This window comes from Esox lucius, chromosome 4 (assembly GCF_011004845.1).
Source record: "Esox lucius isolate fEsoLuc1 chromosome 4, fEsoLuc1.pri, whole genome shotgun sequence".
Lineage (NCBI taxonomy): Eukaryota > Metazoa > Chordata > Actinopteri > Esociformes > Esocidae > Esox > Esox lucius.
The window spans coordinates 6,069,550-6,090,795 of record NC_047572.1 but is presented as its reverse complement, the minus strand read 5'-3'; the positions used below and the strand labels follow the sequence as shown (position 1 = coordinate 6,090,795).

The following is a 21,246-nucleotide window of genomic DNA, read 5'->3' as shown; positions in this document are numbered from 1 at the left end:
GCACTCTACTAAAGAAGTCTGTGACTATGACACACAAGAGTAGTGTCATATACATTGATGAGCCAAAACATGACCACTCACAGGTGCAGCGAATAACGTTGATCACCTCCTAACAAGGGCACATGTCAAGGTCTGGGTAGATTAGATGGTATACGAACAATCAGTTCTCATAGTCAACATGTTGGATGCAGGAGAAATGGGCAGGAGGTAAAACCTGAGCAACTTTGACTTGTGGGGTGCTCCTGGTCAGCAGTGGTTAATACCTAAAACCAGTGGAAGGAAAAAACCACAAATAGGCGATAGGGTGTTGGGTGCCCAAGGCTCATCGATGCGTGAGGAACTGGACCTAGGAGCAATGAAGAAGGTCGCCAGGTCCGATGAATCCCATTTTCTTTTACATCACATGATGCCCTGGCCTCCAAATTCCCCAGATCTCAATCCGATTGAGCATTTGTGGGATGTGCGGGACCAAGTCTGATCCATCGCAGCTCTACCTCGATCCTACAGGACTTGAAGGATCTACTGCATTGGTCTTGGTACCAGATCCCACAGGACATCTTCAGGGGTCTTGTAGAGTTCATGCCTCAGCGAGTCGGTGCTGTATTGACGGCACGTGCGGGACAAACAGCATTTTAGACAGGTGGTCATAATGTTTTGGCTCATCATTATACTTTACTGTAGAATGTGTCGTACTTATTTAATATCACACTTGTTTCATGCAAGTACAAGAACCATCCGAGAGTCATTTAGAGTTATAATTTCTATAAATGTTTTTCACTGCAGGTAAAAGAAATTGCCTTCCACACAGGCAGTGATTGATTTTTGTTTTTGTTTTTTGTTTTCAGGTCCGCCTGTGAATGTCACCTGCAATATTTTTATTAACAGCTTTGGGTCAATCACAGAGACGACAATGGTGAGAAGACATCTGAGCGAAGTCAACTGAGTAAATTCAATTTCCTTGTGAATTAACATTGGGGATTGAGAAACCATTCATCGCCTAAAGTAGGATCTCAAAAAGGCAAATGTGTAGATAAGTGAAATGAAAAACCTATTTGCTTTTCACTTACCAAAAAAATACCAACCTGCTATTTATAGTGACCTGATAACCTTAAGCCAGGGTAATTTTTCTATAATTGTGAATGACCTCGATAGTGGTAAGTGTAGATTTACACTTGCTAAGTTTGAAAATTTACAAAAGAAAAGTTTGAATGCCCTATTAATTCCTCTCCTTTGGCCCACTTAGTATTTAAATAATTCCCTCACCTTGCTCCCTTCAATATCCTCAAGCTTATCTGAACAACCTTAAGAAAACAGTGGGTCAGTGATGTTCAGATAATGAACTGTCTGCTCTGCAATTCAAATGAGAAATTAGAGTGGAAACGCGTGAAATGGATTGAAGAAAAAAAGAGGGAGAGAAATAATCTCTTCTGTAAGCTTATCCTATACATGGTGAAAGTGCTTGGTCAGTAGTAGTTAAAGGTTAATAGGCCCAGAGGGCTTGACACCAGTTTAGGTCAGCATAGCCAGATAGGACACTAATAATGTCACTGGACACTGTGGCAAAGCCCAGCATATATTGTGATAAATGTTTTGCACTGTCCTTGTTTATTTGTGATACCTCATGGGGACTGAGAATGACAATTGAGAACTGCCAGGAACACCTGAGTCTCATTACCTGGAGGATACACTTGAATTATTTACTTGAAGAATTCCTGTGATTAAATGAGCATGTGTACTTTGGAATTGCCCCAAAATCAAAGTAGCTATTCATTGATTTTGCTTCCCGGAAAGCTGATTGGTGTGATTTATTTAAACAGCCACTATACCCAACTTTGATTAACCCTGGTTATGGTACTTCAGCTGGCACTGTTGGTCTTTATAAAAGGGGAAAATGTTAACTTCAATGAAAATGGTGGCCACATGAGTTGCTGCTAATTTAACCCTTAGCTTATGAATACACACTTGCAAAGTGCAAATACACTCATCAGCTATAACATTATGACCACCTACCTAATATTGTGTGGGTCCCCCTAACCCGTCTAGGCCTGGACTCCACTAGACCTCTGAAGGTGTGCTGTGGTATCTGGCACCAAGACGTTAGCAGCAGATCCTTTAAGTCCTGTAAGTTGCGAGGTGGGTCCTCCATTGATCAGACCTGTTTGTCCAGCACATCCTGCTCGATTTGATTGAGATCTGGTAAACTTTGACAACCTTGAACTCATTGTTGTGTTCCTCAAACCATTCCTGAGCCATTTTTGCTTTGTGGCAGGGCTCATTATCCTGCTGAAAGAGGCCAATGCCATCAGGGAATACCGTTGCCATGAAAGGGTGCAAATGGTCTGTTACAATGCTCAGGTAGGTGGTACGTGTCAAAGTAACATCCACATGAATGGCAGGACCCCAGTTTTCCCAGCAGGACTTTGGCCAAAGCAACACACTGCCTCCGCTGGCTTGCCTCCTTCCCATAGTGCATCCTGGTGCCATGCGTTCTTCGCGTAAGCGACACACACGCACCCAGCCATCCACGTGATGTGAAAGAAAACGTGATTCATTAGACCAGGCCACCTTCCTCCATTGACCCATGGTCCAGTTCTGATGCTCACATGCTCATTGTAGGTGCTGCGATGCACTGTGTGTTTTGACACCTTTCTATCAGTACCAGCATTAACCTTTTCAGCAATTTGAGCTACAGTAACTTGTCTGTTGGATCTGACCCGAATCAATGAGCCTTGGCCGGTTCACCGCTTTTCATTCCTTGGACCACTTTTGATAGGTCCTGGCCACTGCAGACCGGGAACACCCCACAAGGGCTGCAGTTTTGAAGATGCTCTGACCCAGTTGTCTAGCCATCACAATTTGGCCCTTGTGAAAGTCACTCAGATCCCACCCACTGACAGGTGCCATGATAATGAGATTATCAGTGTTATTCACTTCATCTGTCAGTGGTCATAATGTTATGCCTGATCGGTGTATATCCTTACTGTATGTATTTATAAGTACTTCAAAGTACTTATTGATAATAAGCCTCCTTTTATCTTTGTTGGTTATAAAAAATAACATGACTGGTTAGATTTTCAATCAGACTTCCCACTTTGCAGTGAATTACCTAATTATATCAGTGAAGTACACCTGCATCAGAATTGGTAACTTAGCAATGTGATGACACAGAATCTCTAACTAACCATGAGTCCATCCACAGGATTACAGACTCAATGTGTTCCTACGGCAAAAATGGAATGATCCCCGATTGGCGTACCAGGAGTATCCGGATGATTCCTTGGACCTAGATCCTTCCATGCTGGACTCCATCTGGAAGCCTGACCTGTTTTTTGCCAATGAGAAGGGAGCTAACTTTCACGAGGTTACCACTGACAACAAACTACTGCGGATTTTCCAAGATGGCAGCGTATTGTACAGCATCAGGTGAGCAAAGCTTGCCCCATCTTTCCTTCAACAACAATTATAAAAAAAAAAACTTGTTGACAGAAGAGCAGATTTGTTCGCCACCAATCATAACACTCCAATCCAAAAGGCATTCCACAACACGCAGCTTTATTTTATTTTTTTACTCCAACGCAATGTACAGATTTATACCTGGGACACCTGGGGAATGCATTTACAGTAACGTCCCAAGATCCTCTTTTTTAAGGACTCATTGATCTCTGTATTTATGGGCAATATATTTGGGGCCATGTATTGGAGAACAATGGCAGTTGGGCTCCTACGAGTTGCATTGTGTCTCACCTCTCCAATGGACGTTTCATTACAGCAGGTAATTGCACCGATTCTCTTACAAGCCAAACTCCCTAACAGCTCCTACTCCTTGAATGCATAATGTATCAACGTCGCAATAACTTACAGCAACGTTGTGTCTCCCAATTAGTGTTCTATTACAGCAGTGAATTTCAACCAAATTGCATGGAATCACAGTTTTCCTTTTTCTAATAACCAGGGAAAACACACAGTGCTTTGCATAATGTATAATAGAGACATTATGCTGGGGTAAGCCATAAAACTGGTTGCCGTCAACTCATTTGGCAAGTTTTGAATCAGACATCCCTACGAATTCCCTTAACTGCCCTTTGCTTCTGTATGCCTTTGTTATTTTCTCCCAGTATGATATAATTCGCTTCTTTCACACTCTGCTTTCGCCTTCACCTAAAGCTGTTCTTTCTTTTCTGTCTCTCTTTGTTTCTCTTCTGTTTCTATCTCAGACTGACTCTTATCCTGTCCTGCCCTATGGACCTAAAGAATTTCCCTATGGATATTCAGACCTGTACCATGCAGCTCGAAAGCTGTGAGTCTCCTTCTGTCCTTCCTCTTTCTCCTTTTGTTCTTATTATTTTATAACACTGGGTACAAACCTATTGATGGAGCGTTGTGGATTCCTAAAGCAATATTATCACCACCGACAAGTGACATTGATTGAGTTGATATTAAATGCCTGAATGTGGCATGCTGGATTTTGTGTTGCAGCTACTATCAAACATTGTCTGATGACAGTTGCTTGTGCATGCTGCGTAAAATAAAAGATGAATGGTTTAGTCAGTAATATCGCATGAAGGTAATGGAATTCCTGTGTGGTGTATCAAATATGCAGGAATCTCTTTATAAAAATATAAATAAATCCTATGACATAGCATATCCTTATTATCTGGAGAAGGAGGAGGGGGGTCTATTCACTATCCTTTTGCCCCCAGCAATGATTTCATCTGCCTGCTGCCCCCCCATCCAATTTCCAGGATATCAATAATGAAACTTTCATTTTATGTCCTCGTTTACTATGAGACTCACCTTGTGCCCTGAGCTAGCTAAATTCCATCTCTGCCAGTTCAGAAAAAATAACTTAGAAAAGATGAGATAAGAACTGGAGTAAATCTGGAAGAAAAGAAAAATTCTCACAGAAATGGCGGTAGGCATTTCAAACCTATCAATGGTGTGTTGGTTTGTGTATATTATTTATATTGCCTTTTCACTTTATGTTTTGATTGGAATATGTTTGCTTTCGTGGAAAGTGGCTTTGAGCATTGACTCCTTTTTTCCATGCCAGACATGGTATGTATTTGTGTGAATCAATGTTCAGATGAATGTTGGTTATTGGGGTCACTATACTCAGCATTGCCTACTATGAGTAACCAATTGACTTTCCAATTAGACCTGCAGAGATGTCTACCTCAAAGAATCCCCCCACCCCATGTCTACTATTACATCTACACTCCTGAAGTGTTCAGAGTAGGTAAGGCCAGAAATGATGGCCAGCTGCAGAAAGAGTGCCAGCCAGCAGGTTTATTATTCCAGGAGTTATTACAGGACCTTTAGAGAAGTTCTAATACTTTCTCATTAAAATAAGATAATGCCTGAGGTCAGTCTCTGTGGCTTTTAAGTGGCTGGCCAGCTCTGTTTCAACATGTGTTAGTACACTGCCCAAGGGTAGGACCTTTGATGTCTGGCATAGACATTGTGACCACACTGTTGCAGGTTTAATTATCACAAACTGTGCCTACTGCCAATACTGCCAAGTTAAGAGCAAAAGCATGTAGTGGAAGCGCAGGAGCAATAAATCTTTAGGGCCTGAGACTTCTGAGAGAGGAAGTCCAGGCCCACACTCTTCATTAACCATATTCTTGAGCTTTAGTAGATATAAATAGATTCTCAAATCATAACATTTCCCTTGTTCTGACAGATCAAAGTAATATACTGCATGCATTGTAGCTACCCTAGTTCCTGCAGTCTTTTAACACCCTCATGCGTTCTGGTGACCTAATTTGTTATCATTAACTCAGTGAGTAGACACACATAAAGTAAATCTATGGGACAGTTAGAAAGTTCATTAGAGGCTTGACCAATTCAAGCTTTGAAATGTGGCACACCAACAAACACTTTAAAAATGTGGGCAGACCACATCAGATACTATCCTCAGCTAGGTCATTGCATTGAACAAGTCCAGACAGTGCACCTAATAAATTCCACTTTGAGGATCAGGGTTTTGTTTTAGACTCCTGTTAGTGTATCACAAATGTTTTCCCCCTTAAGAAGACATTGATATTCTCCTTCCTTTCCAAGGTGCATCTGCCAATGGCTACTCATCAGGTACTAATGTTTTAGTGTTTGTTTTATTCTCAGTCAACCTCTAACCAAAAACTCAGGGGCCTTGTGATTGGAGATTAACAAAACAGAATTTAAGGAAGGTGCTCCCAAAACATCTCCTGTGGCACAAGCTTAGAGAAAAAGCTTGGTCATGCTGTTTATTCTTATACCAAATGTAAAAATGGAGCCAAATCTAAAGCTTTGGATTAATGGCTACATCATTGCGAAACTTTAAGCATGTCACATTACATGACAACCTTTAAGCAATATTAATTACCTTTGCATAGCAATTCGAAGCAATTAGAGTCTCAACTCAATCGTTCTGACATAAGAAGAATGTGTCACGGACACGAGCGCCTCAGTCACAGACAAGTAACACAACATCATTGCTAATTAGAGGAGGGCAACATAGAATCAAGACTGCTGTTAATGTGGGCACATGTTGTCTGTGGACAACAAAGCATTGCTTGGAAGTTGGATGGGAACCCTAGTCGTGGCCTCAGGGTTCCTGCACAAGTGGATTATCAACTCCCTGGTGGGCCGACACCTGATGACATCCTGTGGTAACCTTCAACCTATGAATGATGTTTGAGCCCTGGAGGAATGGTACCAAGGTAAAAAAAAAAAAACTCTGTCAATGTAAATACACAACAACAAAAGAGCAGATCGTGGGCTTGAAGAGATAAGAGCATGGTAACACCTACACATCAAAAAGCTGCAGTTCATAGTGTAAAAAGTGTCTGGTTCTTCAGTGTGCCCATTACATATTACGCAAACTTATCCTAGTATCCACCAACACCATAGCAAGGAAGGAACAGTAGTCCCTCATAAACCTCAAGCAGCTAAAGGAAATTGATATATCCTCCAATTTCCCTCGATAACTTCTCAAGATCAGAATATGTTAATGAAGTTCCCATTAACATCCCACTCATCCCACTCATCATACATTTTTCGTTTAAAAACAGTAATCAGTAAATAACCTTTCTACTTTTGTGGTTGTGTACACTTGACATTTCAACAGCATGTCGTAGGCTATGCCAAAAACGGGTTATTAAGGAAACTGACTATACTGGGCACATCATGCCCAGAGCTCATGGCTGAACAGTAGCAGAGTTTAATTGGGAGTGGGACAGATGGCCATCATTCCAAAAAATTGTAAACCCCACTTTGCCCTCTAGCCAAATTACACGCACTCCACTCCTTGCTCGACTCCAGTATCACTACACTTCCATACTCAGCTGAAGATCTAGGGCATAGACTTAGGCTGCATTATTGCCTAGTATGGCAACTGCACCGCATGCAATCGCATAGCTCTTCAGAGGGTGGTGAAGTCATCCCCACCAGAGGCGAATGGCTTTCCCTCCAGGAGATTTACTCCACATGGTGTCAGAGAAAGGCCCGTCATGTTGGACCTCAGCCTTCGGGGCCATGCGCTGTCCACGCTGATACCACCTAGCAAACAGAGACGTTCAGGAGGATCATTACCAGGGCAAAGACACTGATAAAAAGTATCACCTCAGGGCCATATATCTGTTAAACTGTTGGATCTGCACCTCTGCATGTTGTCATAGAAATCCCTAAATGGGAAAGGCACAGAGACTGTAGATTATTTTCACAAGTAAAGCTTTATTCAAGATATACAAATCTAGAGCAGTTAACAATACTCTCAGCAGAGTCAGGACAAGAGCTCCCTGTTGAAGGTTGAACTCAGGCCTATGTGCATTCAGTACAGGCCACTGTGTCCCCCTCCCATGCACGTTGTTGTGAACTTCGGCAACAACATAACAAGATGTCTACAGCCCTTGAGAAGTTAGCCAAAGCTATACCTATCTTCTGTAGGCACACCCTATAAAAGTAAGCGGAGCCGAAACACACAATGGCCTTTCTTAATTATTTGATTATACTTAGAATAAGAAATATGATTTGATTGGACTAGTGAATAACAAAATGTCTACCACAATGTCAGAAATACACCTGAATAGGTTGCAGATCAAAGCACAGAGCATTCTTATGTTTATTAACACAAAAGTCCAAAGTCCAAAATAAGGTCAAAGGCCAGGCACAGAAAGTCGGTACACAATAAGACAAAAATAGCAAAGTATAGGTGCCAGAAGGGCTATGCTAAGAGAGATGGTCAAAACAAAGAATAAGCTAAAGGTCTGGAGCACGTTAATAAATATGAACTTGGAATCTCAAAACAGGCTTAGTACAGCTCCGGAAAAAATTAAGAAACCACTGCACCTTTTTCATTCCTTTCCAAAAAGTTGAAAAGGAAGGTTTTGAGTGAGGAACAGACTCGTTCAATTTGCAGTGGTCCCTTAATTTTAACTCTTCTGTTCCTCACTCAAAACCTTCCTTCTCAGCTTTTTTGGAAAGGTGCAGTGGTCTCTGAGTTTTCTCCGGAGCTGTATGTTGCACGAAACAAACAAACAAACTGAAAGGTGGAAAGAAAACAGAATATGACTGAGTGAATGCAGTTGGTAACAAACACAGGTGACTAGTATTCAGGTGATGAGGGGTGTGGTTGGACAGGTTGGTGTGGTGGTGAGCTGAATGAGGGTACGGATCCAGTAGAGGGTGTGATACTGCAACACCTGCTATAATGAGCAGGTGGCCAATAAAAAGTATATATTTGTGTAGATATTTCTGTGGTCTTGTAATCAGGTCCCTGTTACGGGGAAATTGAGCCTTCAAGACCAACAGTTAGGTAACATGATTGGCTTCTTGGGCAAGACATCGAACAAGGCTGAGTAGATTACATTCTTTGTCATCAGTCATTGTACGGAGTATGTGTGTGTCTTTATGGTGTATATGCTGCGTATGAATGTGTGCAAAGCAATTCATTTCATCTTGAGTGGTCCTGTATGTCTGCTTGGTCGAAGTTGATGTACAGTATCTCACAAAAGTGAGTACAACCCTCACATTTTTGTAAATATTTGATTATATTTGACAACACTGAAGAAACAACACTTTGCTACAATGTAAAGTAATGAGTGTACAGATTTGCTTTCCCCTCAAAATAACACAACACACAGCCATTAATGTCTAAACCGCTGGCAACAAAAGTGAGTACACCCCTAAGTGAAAATGTCCAAATTGAGCCCAAAGTGTCAATATTTTGTGTGGTCACCATTATTTTCCAGCACTGCCTTAACCCTCTTGGGCATGGAGTTCACCAGAGCTTCACAGGTTGCCACTAGAGTCCTCTTCCACTCCTCCATGATGACATCACAGAGCTGGTGGATGTTAGAGACCTTGCGCTCCTCCACCTTCCATTTAAGGATGCCCCACAGATGCTCAATAGGGTTTAGGTCTGGAGACATGCTTGGCCAGTCCATCACCTTTACCCTCAGCTTCTTTAGCAAGGCAGTTGTCATCTTGGAGGTGTGTTGGGGTAGTTATCATGTTGGAATAATGCCCTGCGGCCCAGTCTCCGAAGGGAGGGTTTATGCTCTGCTTTAGTATGTCACAGTACATGGGGGCATTCATGATTCCCTCAATGAACTGTAGCTCCCCAGTGCTGGTAGCACTCATGCAGCCCTAGACCATGACAGTCCCACCACCATGCTTGACTGTAGGCAAGACACACTTGTATTTGTACTCCTCACCTGGTTGCCGCCACACACACTTGACACCATCTGAACCAAATAAGTTTATCTTGGTCACATCAGACCACAAGGACATGGTTCCAGTAATCCATATCCTTAGTCTGCTTGTCTTCAGCCAACTGTTTGCGGGCTTTCTTGTGCATCATCTTTAGAAGGGGCTTCCTTCTGGGACGACCAATTTGATGCAATGTGAGGCATATGGTCTGAGCACTGACAGGCTGACCCCCCACCACCACTTCAACCTCTGCAGCAATGCTGGCAGCACTCATACATCTATTTCCCTAAGACAACCTCTGGATATGACGCCTGAGCATGTGCACTCAACTTCTTTGGTCGACCATGGCGAGGCCTGTTCTGAGTGGAACCTGTCCTGTTAAACCGCTGTATGTAGCTCAGTGTCAGGGTCTTGGCAATCTTCTTAAAGTTTAGGCCATCTTTATGTAGAGCAACAATTCTTTTTTTTAGATCCTCAGAGAGTTCTTTGCCATGAGGTGCCATGTTGAACTTCCAGTGACCAGTATGAGGGAGTGTGAGAATGATAACATCAAATTTAACACACCTGCTCCCCTTTCACACCTGAGACCTTGTAACACTAACGAGTCACATGACACATGACAAAATTTGACATTTTCTCTTAGGGGTGTACTCACTTTTGTTGCCAGTGGTTTAGACATTAATGGCTGTGTGCTGAGTTATTTTGAGGGGACAGCAAATGTACACTGTTATACAAGCTGTACACTCACTACTTTACATTGTAGAAAAGTGTAATTTCCTCAGTGTTAAAAAATATATAATCAAGTATTTGCATAAAGTGAGTACTCACTTTTGTGAGGTACTGTATGTTTGCATACAGTTACCTTGCCAAACCGACCGGCTTAGCAGTTCTTCAGTGTGGCAAAAACATTTATGCAAAAGCAAGGGCAACTCTGCATTCATTAAGCTATCAGCTGAATGTGTGCTCAAACATCTCCGGCTGTCTAGGATGCAATGCACCTCACGTATGGCCTTTGCATTCGACCTTCAAGCCACCGGTCTACCGCTTTGAAAGCTTTGGCATATGACCTTTACCTTGACAAAGAGGCAGGGATAGCTATTGAGACCTTGGGACTAGAAGCTTCTGACATTTTGGTCAAACATCCTTTTACGAAGTTGCTATTTATGTGGTTCTTTTTCATATCACATTTTCTATGTGCAAACCCCTTTTAAACCTGACGCTAGAAGGTTCCATGTGCAATCCAATCACATATTTCTGCGGTGTTAATACTAATGATGTACATTTGTCATGAGAAAGGACATCAGAAAACAATATATTTTTCTTTCGTTCTAGTGTATGAGAGCAGATATGAGCTGTTGGAAACCCCGCTCATTGCTCTCAGATAGTTTTTTTCACACCACTACGACATGTCTATACCTACTGCTCCGCTAAAAGTACTCCTCGTTCAGAGGAGAAAAAAACTCTGTTCATGTTATAGGGTTGTGAGTATGATTCCTATGAGAATCAGTACAAAAGTGTATGCACAAACTTCTGTAAATCTAAATTACTGTCTGCTAAATTACGTAATAAAACCTGAATTTATTCCTACTAACTTCTCACTACTCTTTCTGGGGCAAATTCCAACTTTCAAGACAAGGATGAATACCAAAACTTTGCTATACCTGTTTATTACATATCTAAATATTGTCTGACATTATTTGCTCAGAAGATTTGGTATATGTTAGATTTAAGTAAATCAGTGGTTAATACAGATCTCAGTTAACCATCTTATAAAATGTTCAGCCTGTTCTATGGCTCAGCTAAGTTGCCAACAGAAGAAAATGTTCTCTCATTCTTGTTCCATCCCTTGCTTTCTTTTCTCAATTCAGTTTAAAGTGCTTAATTAGCATGGGAAATATTTACATTGCCAGAGGAAGTGAAAAATGTATAATCGTTAACAGAAATCAGAAATGTAAACTGCATAAATGTTAAAAAATAAAGGCATTTCTAACATTCTATCTCTCTCTCCAGTTGGGTATACCATGAATGATCTGATCTTCGAGTGGTTGACAGTGAACCCAGTGCAGGTGGCTGATGATCTGACACTCCCACAGTTTGTCCTGAAGGATGAGCAGGATCTAGGTTACTGTACCAAGCACTACAACACAGGTGGGAGCTGGGTGAAAGTCTAGTGGAAGAGCACATTGTTCTAATGACAAGAACAGAAAATACAGTACAAAGGTTGGGGATTTACTCCAAGTTGAATAGAAGTTAAGGGCATAGCTTGATGTGGATGAACATCCTTTCTGATCACTCGAAGTCAAACAGAAATGTATCAATTATGCTACAGAATCATTAATGAAATTACATTTATAGAAAAAAGAAAGTTGGAACATCTTCGAATGTTCACACTTACAACAATTCAAATATTACAGAATTTGAGAACAATCTATAATTGACATTTGTCCAATCTATAATTTCTGGTGGCAGGTAAATTCACCTGCATTGAGGTTAAGTTCCACCTGGAGAGACAGATGGGCTACTACCTGATCCAGATGTACATCCCCAGCCTGCTAATTGTCATACTTTCCTGGGTTTCCTTCTGGATCAACATGGATGCTGCGCCGGCAAGAGTGGGCTTGGGTATCACCACAGTGCTCACTATGACTACCCAGAGCTCCGGGTCTCGAGCTTCTCTACCCAAGGTGAGTAGATAAGAGTCCACCAGCACATTGGGTTGTTTTCAATATGGATGTGTTTTTAAATCCCTTCTCCTGGTCCCCAATGTGTTTCACAACTGGAAAACCACCACACAGATATCAATATGGATTGAACTCCACAGGAGTTCTTGTTTAACAAGCTTTTGACATTTGTTTTGACCTCAGTGTCTCCCTAAATAGAGCATGGACTTTCAGTGCATTTTGTGACCTCGACTCTAATATGTCTACATGTATTTTAGCATTTTTCGTTTGAATTCTAAGAACATGGCAGGGCTATACACTGGCTTGTTTTACAAAGAGCATGTGTTCCTTAACTGAAATATTTATATGCTCTCAAATAAATGTAGTTTTAATTGTTTGCTGAAATTTAACTACAACAATTATGGACAAAAACAGAGAGCTGAAAACATACATTCCAAAAAATTCCTTTAAGTATCTTCAACAATTTTGGGAATAGAGCTTCTTTAAAAAATATATATATATATTTTGCCCAGTCTTCTCTCCCCTGCAACTTTACCTTGTACTGCACTATGTTTTATGCCAATATACCTGGGTTAATAAAAAACTTTAAATGGGGCCCTATAAATCATTTTTGCCGGACCGCCTAAGCGGAGTCGGCCAAGAAGAGAAAGTGTCTGACTACCCCTTGTTAAATAGCGTAGTGGTTAGAGACGCGGACTGTGACCTAGGCGACCGGTGTTCTATCCTTGCAGTGAAAAAAACTAATTAGGCATTTGGATTTGTTTAGGACAGTATAAAAAATTGCTGGCTACAAGCCTCAGTTGCTACATTATATTAAGTATAAAGTAAAACTGTTTACAGTTATATTGTGATAGACGAACTGCACCGACAACAAACATATTGCTCTCGATTTTGTTAGCTGTCATTGTTTTCATTATAGCTAAAAGCTAGCATTCTACAGTGATCTCTTTCCAATTGAACGCATTGAATGCAGTGTAGCGACCCTGTTATATACGTGTTGTTGGTTTGGATGTCAGCTAATAATGTAGGGAACTAGTTTGGAGAACTGTGGAGTTTCAACTAATTAGTTTGACACTGCTAGAAGTAAACAGACACCACATCTCTACACACGTAACACACGCAACAATACCCGCTGTTTAAATAGCATAGTAGTTAAAGACACAGGCTGCCACATAGAACAACATTCATCGCTTCTAATTGGGGACCGGCAGAACTTGCCTAGTCCCTTTTTTTTTTTCTCAGTAGTATTTTTCCTTTGTAAGGTTTCTTATTTACTAATGTTACAAATTCCCATAGAGATTAAATTTAATTCAATTTGAATGTTTAATTTAAATCAGAATAAAACAAATGTAGGAGTGGAACATTTTATTTTTCCAGTGTAATTGTCCTTTAATAGCATATCTAATATTTAATAGATTAATTAATAGAATATTTAATAGATTAATGTAGTGTACTGCTGCGGATATTTCACACAAATAACAGATAGATCCAATTGATATTCTGAATATACATTTTCAGTGTAGCCGGTAAAACTGTTGCTCAGAGGTAACGTTCATGGATTGCGCACATTAAAGTCCAGTAGGTCCTATCAGCTGATAATAAAATGCAAGCACCACAGACAGGGCAAGAAACTTGCAGGGTAACACAACATGAAAGCATGTGGCAGAACACGTGGAAACTGCATTTATTTCAGAATAGTTTAGTGAGCTACTATTATGAACCCCTAGGCTTAAAAGTCTAGGGTGGTTGGTAGCGCGACCAAATCTAGGGGGAAAACAAAAATACACACACATACCTGTATCCGTAACACTCCCACTCTTAAAAGAGCAACCCTATAAAGGTTTGTGACTAAGGTATTACAATGAATACAAAATAAATTCAAAACAAACTCATTACATGACATTACTGCAGCTGGGATGGTGTCAGTGAATCACACATAACGAGAGCAGATGAGCGCTTAGTTTCCACAGTGCGGGCTTCCTTTCAATTGCATAAGGTAGTATGAAACAGCATCTTGGCTGTAGTTTTTGGAATTGAATTAGGCACTCATGCATGACTAGGTACATTATTTTCTTAATTTGTGCACAGACAATTATAGTTGCATATGCTAGCATAATTGTCACATTTTAGGGTCATTAGTCTCCCTGTTTGAGGGATTGGGTTAGAGGCATTATGCCACGCCCCCTCATTATGTCAACCAACACCTTTGGCCATTAATGACCTGTTGACTCTGTGCCCCCTCCTCCTTCAGGTGTCCTATGTGAAGGCCATCGACATCTGGATGGCTGTGTGCCTACTGTTTGTGTTTGCTGCACTGCTCGAGTATGCAGCGGTCAACTTTGTCTCGCGGCAGCACAAGGAGTTCATCAGACTGAGGAAGAGGCAGCGACGGCAGAGAATAGTTAGTATTAATCACACACACGCACACACACGCACACACACACACATGCACACACACATGCACACACAGACCTGTCACTTCCTATCAAGGTGACTTACGGCCCTTGTTATTGTGCGTCGCTGTATATTCAGGGACTGACAACAGCAACACGCTACAGCTGGCCGTCACATTACATGAGGGAGATCAGCTCGTTTCAGACTCAGCTCATTTCCATGGTAAGCACTGACCTGCACACAGGTCCGTGTGCTCCCGTCTCTCCCCCTCCCCCCACTCCATTCCCCAGCTAGGTAACAGAGGCCAACAACTTGTCCTCTGGCCTCACATCACAGGAAATCTGGGAGACCAACATAGTGGGGGGGGGGGGGGACTGGGAGTATAATATTACAGTTCCGGTGTGATACTATATCCAGGCAAACAACAACTCCACCATGTACTCATTTGTGGAGAGCAGTGCTGCTGAGGTCTAATGAACACATGGGCGAACCTTTAGCAAAAGAATTAAATCAAGAGTAGGGACAACATAAATAAATGGCCTTAACAGGTGCTTCCAAATGGTTGGGCTGCAGGCCCAGACTTGTAGCATAGCTCCCACTGTCCAGACCAGAAAAATCCCAGAGATTTAGTGGACTCTACTGGACCCAAATCAATAATGGGAGAATAAGATGATTCTCAGCGACAACGAGAAGGAATCTCAGACTCTCCACATCTGTAGTGCAATCACTCCTTTCTAGGCATTTTGGCTTGCATGTTATCCATCTAGGGCAGTATCGATGCAAGGCCTTGGGCTGATGGAGTACACCTTGCAAGCATAATATCTTACCAGGATTAATCAATATCTGCTGTACATCCATGGTCTACAGCTTAGCTTAGGAAAACAACAGAGAGAATTCACTCTCTGACCCCATGTTCCTGTGTAGATGTACGCTACAGCTAGCATCACAGAGGAAAGAAAACGTGGCACAGTGCTAAAATGCTGCATGTTTTTGTTCATTCTCTTGAGCTACAATTCATTTTCTTGAGCTACTCCCTAGGCTACAGTTGTGGATGATCTACAGTACCATATGTTCTACTTTTTTGCTTGAGTGGTTCTCTGAAATAAAGGCTAAATAGTATAGCTTAGATTTTCTTTATTAACGCACCAACATGTTTGATCAGTTTTATGACCACATCGTTCATCGTCATTTTTCGTTTAAAGAAAGTTATTTGGCTGAATTTGAATCTACACCAAAAGCAGATTAGCCTTTCTGAGGAATTATGTTTTGCTGGAACTGAGTGCAACTTTTCTCTCAGAAGCCTATGGACAAAAGCTGGGCAAATAAGTGCGTGATCCATTGGGCAACTGCATGCAAAAATCAAGTTGAAAATCAACCAACTATAGAAATGAATTTGCTAGAAGTTCACTGTATTTACAAATGTCTGAATTACACTAAAGAATTATGAAGTATGGTTTTCAATGGCATTATTACAATCTATTTACTTGATCCTTTCCCTATGGAGGCCATGGCGTTGTTAAATCAACAGGGAAGTATAGAGTCACTGAGGAAAGTAAATGACCTGCCTGGAAACCACACCACCAGCTCCCATGGGAACCTGAATCAGCACTGCAGCGCCTGTGCCAGGGTAAAACCAACACCCCCCCCCCCCCCGACACCAACGTCTTGTCACCTCTTTCCCTCTAAACTGAATGGGTTGTGACCAGTGAGCACAACCTCTGGTCCCGAAACAAAACTTGTTCTACCCCTGCTCCACCAAGTGCAAGTGCTGTCCTGAAACAAGCCCCTTTCGACCTTAGTCACTCTTCTCCCCACTGGTTTTTGCTCATATTGTTCACTCCCTCCTAATTCCTAAGGTTTATTTGAAGTCTAATGTCTTTGTGTGTCTTTAACTCCAGGTGTTTTCTCGCTCTTCTGTTATCACTTTGTCAGGGAGGAGGAAATGTGTTTCACCTTCCCTGTCTTGCCTGCACAAAAACATATTTTTCAGGACGTCCCCTGCACTGAGAGGGTGTTTGATTGCTTAGTTCTTAAAGACCCAGTGCCGACCCTCCCATTAGGCAAAATTAGACAGCCAACTATGGCGGCTCTTGAATTTGAGGCGCCATTTTGACAATTGGCTGCCTCCCTCCAGTGTTAGCATTTGACTGCCACCCTTCGGCGCCCCTGATCTGCTGTATTTTTTTGTCTTGCCAAGGGCAGCAGAACATCCAAGGCCGGCCCTGTAGAGACCTTTGATTTCAAAGTCTTAAAAACTACTTGCTTTTCTACTTTGGCAGTGCCTCCCAAGCCAACATCAATAATGTAAAACATGGTGTAAACTGGTAGCAGTTGATGCCAGTATGTCTGCATATTTTAAGATTTTTGCTCAGAATAAAAATCTTTTGGCTAATTTACTGCTGTTAAAATTAAGTTAAATAGACTCAGACCCTAAATGGACTGGCACAGGGGCTATCCTTTTGGATGCCAGTCCAGCCCTGTTCTGTAAAGTCACAATGTGGCATGTTGTTGTTCACAGTGGTTAGATCTACAAAAAATCTGTTTTTACAGAAATTTCCTGACTGGGACTGTGAGCAAGGGCCAATTAGGATGAGTACCTATTATTTTTGTCAAAACCAATCATCAGAACTTAATGCAAGATGATGTACTGACTAGTGTAAGAGGAAGTAAGAGCGATAATTAAGAGCATAAAGAGAGACAAATCCTTCTTTTGTATGCTGTATATTTGTCTTTGTGCAACCGGTAAACGGTTTGCTTCATCGAGATCACTCATAGCCAAGAAATTAAGGCAGGAAAGTTAGGCAGGGACGTCAATGCATGTAACTGCAGAAAGGAAGTTGGAGTAGAGCAAAGGTTGGGCTTTAAATGGGGGAATATTGCCAGTTGCCCTATACCCAGATTTTTTCCAGAAGATAGAGCTTTCAAATAAACCACTAGTACTATGATGTCTCATGCAAACTCTCTTCAGAACCATTGTACAGCTAGATCAGAAGTGGTTATTGACCTTAGATGTTTAGATGTTTTTCACTAACCCGCAATGAGATAGCAATAGCTAGTCAGAGTCTCAGAAACCAAAGTGTTAGGGAGAAACGTAGAGGGTAAAGTCACTCACTGTCTTCACACAGACTACTACTAATCACCCAATTTAGATCCCATATCTTCACTTTCCCCCTGCCAAAGTGCATCTCTCATGGTGTCAGTGAACTGCCAGCCTTAAGCTACATGTCTATTAATAATCGTCACAAAGACGGAGAATAGGGCATCTCACACTGCATGAAAAGAGGGCCTTGCTATGCATCAAATGGCAATGCCCATTGTGAGTTTTTCCTCAAGATCACATTTCATTTATGCACCTTGAGTGGCCCATAATTTCAGAAGGTTATTTAACCTACAAAGATCAATGGATGTATATTTTCAAAATGAAGGTACTTAAAATGTCATTCGTTCAAATTATGTGGTTCCCCTCCCGCCTCCCTTCCTCTGGGAAAAAATACTCCAGAATTGCCAGATAATATCACAACTTGAGTTTAGGCCGCTGGCTTGATTAAACAAACTTTTTAATAATTTATTACATTCCATGTACAGTACTCTTAAGTCAGGTGCCAAACAGACTGGCATTTCTTCAGCCTTGAAATATAAACATTCGTTCAAGAGAGTGCTTGAGGAGAGCATACGATTTGATCCTGAATGAATAACAAGCTATCCTCCAATTCAAATGATGCAAATATTGATAAAATATTATTTTCCTCTTTCACTGAACACCTTGGTGTCCAATTGTTTTGCATTTTTTGTCCAGACAAGACCGGTATTTCAAAAATGTCTAGCTCAGTTCTAAATAGTTAAGCTAAATAGAGAACATTTTTAATTCCAACCACAAAACAAAGCAACTTTTAACTTTTTTTATAATATATTTTCAAGGATTTTCATGTTGTCATTGACAAACAAATGAGCATCTCCACCATCATTTTGGCTGCAAATTGAATGTTGAGATTGCCAGATTCTTTGGCAACAACAAGAGGGCGTCATAGATGTAGGTTAGCAAAAGAGGATGAACACAATTTCCCTCCTTGGTTTGACACCCCTATTAGCACCAACTCAGTGAACTACCATTCCAACTGAATGGGTCTGGGAGCAGCATTCAGTCTCCATATCTATCACACTAAGGCAAAAGAAGAGAGAATGGCGATTGCTCTACCCTTTAAGTTATAGTTTCAGGCATGCTTGGTGTTTTTTGTAGAAAAGTCAGTACCTTACACCCTAAATGCCTATATTTCACAATTATTGACAAGGCAAAAATGTGAGCAGAGGCCAGTTGACACAAGGAAACCAATCTGTTTTTCTTGTCTTCCATTCTCCAGGAAGAAGAACTGGTGAGAGACAGCCGTGGGTTTTACTTCCGTGGTTATGGGCTCGGTCACTGCCTGCAGACCAAGGATGGAACCGCTGTGGAGGGCGCCACTGTTTTCGCCCCACCACTTCCGCCCGTGTCCACCGTGTACGACGGCGAGATGGTCCGCAAGCGCTTCCTGGACCGGGCCAAGCGCATCGACACAGTATCCCGGGCAGTCTTCCCCCTGAGCTTCCTCTTCTTCAACATCTTCTACTGGATTACATACAAAGTGCTTCGACATGAGGACATCCACGCAAACTTGTAATAAGCTCTCTGCTCTACCCCCGGCGACATGCTCATTGTTTCTTGCTACTTTTTCTGTTTGTTTTTCTTCTTTCAACCGGAACTGCCTGTCAGATCTACATTTATAAAAGAGGATGTAGTGTTTAAGAGGCGTATGCTTCGTTACCGTTGCCATTGATGCTCAAAACTGTGCTCAGGTAGGTGTTCAGGATATCACAGCAAAAGAGCTATGTGTAGAGTGTGAACAGAGAAGAAAAAGATACAGTATCCATGTGGATTCAAACTGGTGTTAAAAATGCTGTTTGTTAATGCATTCTCTTATCTTACTCATAGGGTTGCAACATTTCAGAAACCTTTGATACATTCTCTGGTTTTACTCAAATTCCATTTTAGTCCTGAATTACTAGGATATAATGAATTCTCCAACCAGGACTTTTAGGGACACCAGGGAATTTATAAAAATGTCCCTGAAATTAGCCACCCTACTTACCCATCTTGTTTCGACTGGATTTTGAGAAGTGTACTGTAATTGCACTCGTCATGAAATTTTTTGTGAACTCTGAACGATGGCTAAAGGCATCAGTGACCTTAAAGGAATAATAGCCGTGGCTGGATGAGTAATACTAACTTGAAACCTTACAACGCATCTTTGAACGAATGTTTTTAAAATTAAAAAAATTATAATGGCTTTTTTACAGCTTTAAATTGCCAGAGCAATTAGAGGGTGTGAGGGAGGGAATTGGGTCTTAGATATTTCTGGATATTTAATGGGTGGTAATATGTTGTTTTAACTACATATGATGAGATATATATTCAAATGTATAAACTGTACATAAACAGAGTTGTTCATCGATTACACACAGAACAAATGTGCATTTCTTTTTGTCTAAAATTTGAATAAATGGATATTCTGCCAGGAAATCGAAATTGCTTTCACTCCTTTGTCCCTAAATCAGTTGTTGGTGGGAGATAGAAATTGCTTCCTTTAAAGAAATGCCGAGTCATAATACACAGAAGATTTAAGTTTGACAACTCAGGAAATTCCCCAAAAGTTTTACATCATAGAGAATTGCTTTCTGTTATAGTCTTACACCAATGGTGGCCTAAATTACATTAGGCAAATATACAAATAGAAAAGCAATGCCACTATTTCATCAAAATATACAATTTGACCTCACAGCAAATTAGTGAACAGCTCACATCAAAAGTTTTTCAAGGCTTTTTCACCCTGGAGCATTAATAGTCACAAGCAAAAACATGCATCGCTCTGATGTTTTTCTCTATTGACGCATAACTAACAGAATCCTTAAGCCAAATGTTTGAAAAACTACCATTCATGTTTGTGTTCCCAGTGTGGCTACTGTAGTGTGGTGATGGGCAAATAAAGTCGGAAATGCATGGTTATTTTAATGTTAAATCAGAGATTGTTTTATCAACTAATTGGTTTAAAAATTATGTAGAAATGGGTGTTTGGTGGGTGGACGTGGCTGTGCTGTGCACCCTTGATGAATCATTGTTAATCGATGCATACGAAAATACTTATTAGCACCAATTCAGTGAACTACCAGTCCAACTGAATTGGACTGGGAGAAGCATACAGCGTATAGTCTCCATATCATCAGATTTTCTTAGGGACATCCAAAGGATAAATTAATGTGTATACTCTTCTACATGCATTCTGCAAAGTTGATACAAGCTGGTCCAAAAACATGTCCTGACTTATTATTATTAAAAGTTACTGACAGGAGCTCAATTCCTGATGTATGATGTATTCCTGAATATTCCTAAATATTCCTGAATACTCCTGAATATTGCAAGTGGAGGAAGGCATACCGCCTGAGAGATTTA

At 41.1% G+C, this 21,246-nt stretch overlaps 1 protein-coding gene across 3 annotated transcripts in view; it reads left to right on the top strand.

Annotated features, from left to right (window-relative positions):
• glra4a (glycine receptor, alpha 4a) overlaps nt 1-20,309 on the top strand; it is a 112,694-nt gene extending 92,385 nt beyond the window's left edge. The window contains exons 3-11 of one of the 3 annotated variants that reach the window (XM_020044974.2): nt 846-913; nt 3,200-3,423; nt 4,215-4,297; nt 11,701-11,838; nt 12,160-12,374; nt 14,623-14,772; nt 14,904-14,987; nt 16,270-16,392; nt 19,124-20,309. In XM_020044974.2, coding sequence (XP_019900533.1) covers nt 846-913; nt 3,200-3,423; nt 4,215-4,297; nt 11,701-11,838; nt 12,160-12,374; nt 14,623-14,772; nt 14,904-14,987; nt 16,270-16,392; nt 19,124-19,420 — 1,382 coding nt within the window. In that variant the 3' untranslated portion in view covers nt 19,421-20,309. The remainder of the gene's footprint in view (nt 1-845; nt 914-3,199; nt 3,424-4,214; nt 4,298-11,700; nt 11,839-12,159; nt 12,375-14,622; nt 14,773-14,903; nt 14,988-16,269; nt 16,393-19,123) is intronic. The other 2 variants (XM_020044975.2, XM_010896771.3) reach the window with 2 other exon arrangements.
• Nucleotides 20,310-21,246: the final 937 nt, after the last annotated feature.